Source organism: Tasmannia lanceolata, unplaced genomic scaffold (assembly GCF_043159265.1).
Source record: "Tasmannia lanceolata isolate RefF3 unplaced genomic scaffold, GAP_Taslan_0.1 ptg000020l, whole genome shotgun sequence".
NCBI classification, from domain to species: domain Eukaryota; kingdom Viridiplantae; phylum Streptophyta; class Magnoliopsida; order Canellales; family Winteraceae; genus Tasmannia; species Tasmannia lanceolata.
In genome coordinates this window covers 12,868,710-12,871,968 of record NW_027518697.1, presented here as the reverse complement: position 1 = coordinate 12,871,968, position 3,259 = coordinate 12,868,710, and the positions used below count along the sequence as shown (strand labels likewise).

The window sequence follows — 3,259 nt, the reverse complement described above, 5'->3', positions numbered from 1 at the left end:
TTATATGAGGGGCCGCTCACAATCACTTTCCCCATATATATATATATATATATATATATATATATATATATATATGAGGAAAGTGTCTCTAGTCACTCCCCTAGATAAGCTTATCTACTCCTCCCTTTAAAAAAACACAGTGGGCCCACGCTGTTTGGATGATCCAAAGCATTCATTTGATAGGTCCTAACATAGATAGGGTGTGCCCAAAAAATCAGCACCAAAGGGTCATCCTAGAACTTCATTTTGTTGGGCACACCGTGTTCAAAATGGACGCATATAAACGTGGACGTTTATATGTGTCCATTCTGGGTACCACAAGGCACCACAAAACGAAGTTCTAGGATGACCCTTTAGTGCTGATTTTTTGGGCACACCCTATCTATGTCAGGACCTATCAAATGAATGCTTTGGATCATCCAAACAGCGTGGGCCCACTGTGTTTTTTTAAAGGGAGGAGTAGATAAGCTTATCTAGGGGAGAGACTAGAGACACTTTCCTCTATATATATATATATATATATATATATATATATATGAAAATGTCAGTATATCCGTACAGTACTTTTTAAAAAATGCCCTCAAGAACACTGAACATGTGAAACAGTCAGAAATGGCGGCTCGTCATTTACTCAGATGTGAAGCCTATTATCGTAATTTCCCAACCAACCCTCCCCACCAAAACCCCCTCTTTCCCTTCACCCTCTCTCCCCCCCCCCCCCCCCTTCTCCTCACTCCCATCTCCTCCATCAAATCCTCTACGCAGATAATAAACCTATGGAAGACCAAAATTCCCATATTGCCCCTTCAAACCATCTCCACGACCGAATCAAACTCAACGTAGGCGGAAAACTCTTCGAAACAAGCCTCACAACAATCCGTTCCGGCGGCCCAGACTCCCTCCTAGCCGCCCTCTCAACCCGACCCGACACCAATCCGATATTCATAGATCGCGATCCCGAAATCTTCTCAATCCTCCTCTCTCTCCTCCGTTCAAATCATCTCCCTTCAACAGCCCTAACTCAATTCTCAAAACAAGAACTCATAGACGAATCCCTCTACTACGGTATCGAATCCCGCCTCCGCTCTTCCATGTCCCCTCCTCCTCTTTCCGGCCTCGACGCCTCCCTCATCACCACCATCAAACCTTCCGCCGACGCTTTTCCGACCACATTTTCTGCCGGATCTGACGGATCTCTCTGGATCGCTCACGGAGGTCAAATCTCCGGCTACGATTGGAATCTATCCCAGTTCGGAACTTTAAGAACTCATCTAGAAGAGATTACCTCGCTCCGCCGCGTCTGGCCGGAGATCGCCGGAATCGGATCCACTTCCGCTGCTGGACTCCACTTCTACGATTTCTCCGGCAGTCGCCACGTAGGATCCGTACACTGGTCAGATCCGTCGGATCCACGTGTCTATAAAGCTTTAGTTGCCGCCATCGCTGAGTCGGACGAGTCAGTTTTCGGCTCGTTCGAGTGTAGGCATAAGGAGAATTGTGTGCTCTCGATTGATAAAACCACACTTAAAGTTGTGTCAGAGATCGGGAGACAGAGTGGGAGCTCGGCTAAGGTTATGGTGCCGGGAAAACTCGAGTACTTGCCGGAGCACGGGTTACTTTTCGGGAGCGCAGTGAGCTCCGGCGCGTTTGGTTGCGCGGGGTATATAAGGTTGTGGGATTTACGATCAGGAGAGATTGTTTGGGAGACGAATGAGCCAGGGTCTTGTAGGAGTTCGAGATTTGGTGACTCGTTTGCTGATGTGGATGTTGACTCGGATGAGTCGGCGATTTTTAAGGTGTGTTCGAAATCAGGTGACGTGGCGGTGGCGGAGTTGCGGAAATTGGGGGAAGATCCGTGGGTGTATTTGGAAGAAACAAATCCGAGTTTGAGGAATTATGGGGGAGGTGGGAATTGTGTTATACATTGTTATAAGAGGCAGGCATTTGTTAGTAGAGATTTGGGTTTGGAGGTTTGGTCTCAAACAAGAGGGGAGAGAGGTGAGAGGAGGGAAGGTGTTTGTGAAAAGTCGTATAAGAGGAATTTTGTGGATAAGGAAGAGAATTCTAGAAGGGGGATTATAAGGAGAATGGAAGGGGGTGGGAATCGGTTGTTTGTTAGTAGAGAAGGGGTTGAGGGAATTGAGGTTTGGGAGAGTTCTGATTTATCGGGTGCGATTTCGGTTCAATGATCAAACATGGGGATTTGGGAATATGCTGAATTTCACCAACATTTTATGTAATGAGAGAATGTTGAGTTTCCTGGTTGACTCAATGGTGTATTATACTACGGAATTGGCATGTCGGAGCAGGATAATCATCAGGATTAGCGAATTAAGAACTAGAATGAAAGGTATGTTGTTCAATGCCCAATTTCGACCTTTTGGGATTTTTTTTATTCTAGCTCCTATATACATGTGTCTGACTCACGGCGTTTCATTTGAACTTCTCGTCTTCCATATATTCAAGCATCCAAGCAGAATATGACTACTTTTCTTATGTATAATTAATGACTATAGGGGGGAAAAACTACTCCTAACGATTTGAATTCGTATGAAAATTGTGGGCTGCAAACCAAAGTTATACATAAGAAAAGTGATGTGTCTACTGTATGCTTTTAGTGAAGACCATAGAGCAGCTTATCACCTTCCAATGAAGAACTGTAGGGTGAAGAGTACACGGCACATAGTAAACAGGCATTGAGCAACAAATAAAAGTTAGGACTATGATGTGACCCAATGAGGGTAACTGGCTGGCAAGTTGTTGGTCGTGTAATTGAATCGCCTACCTATGTGAAGAATTTCGATTGGAACTTCCTGGTTTCAATTTCTGTAAGTATATTTTCTTATAATTTGTTTGAAGCTTGTGGAAATCTCACTGATCACAGAGTGTAGTTCTGGCCTGAAAACTTTCACGAATCTCACTGTTTGTCATTGCCCTTCCATGAGGTTTTCTGTTGTAAACTCACTGTATAATTCAAGCTTATCATGATAAGTGGCTTCTGGGATTGAGCATAGTAGAAATTCATAAGTGGGTCGTTAACATTAGATGTAGATGGAGTTACAGAAACATTAGGTGTGGATCGTTAACATGTTTTTTGTTCCTAGGTGAATCCTTTGCTCCTGCAAATAAACGAACATCTTTACAATTGCCTTTACAAAATTAACCAGCACAGGAGCTTCCCTTGGAAATCAGGTCCTTTATATTAAAAGGCCGCAGCATCTACAATTCCTATCGCCATAGATTATCTTCCTCTAAGGGC

At 44.1% G+C, this 3,259-nt stretch overlaps 1 protein-coding gene across 2 annotated transcripts; it reads left to right on the top strand.

Moving 5' to 3' along the window:
- Positions 1 to 697: 697 nt before the first annotated feature.
- LOC143854640 (BTB/POZ domain-containing protein) lies at positions 698 to 3,004 on the top strand. Of its 2 annotated transcripts, none has more exons than XM_077364695.1 (2): positions 698 to 2,350; positions 2,517 to 3,004. In XM_077364695.1, exon 1 carries the CDS (start codon positions 777 to 779, stop codon positions 2,187 to 2,189), a length of 1,413 nt encoding a protein of 470 aa, XP_077220810.1. In that variant the 5' UTR covers positions 698 to 776; the 3' UTR covers positions 2,190 to 2,350; positions 2,517 to 3,004. The 2 variants fall into 2 exon arrangements, with proteins under 2 accessions (XP_077220810.1, XP_077220809.1); XM_077364694.1 differs by having other exon boundaries at positions 2,467 to 3,004.
- Positions 3,005 to 3,259: the final 255 nt, after the last annotated feature.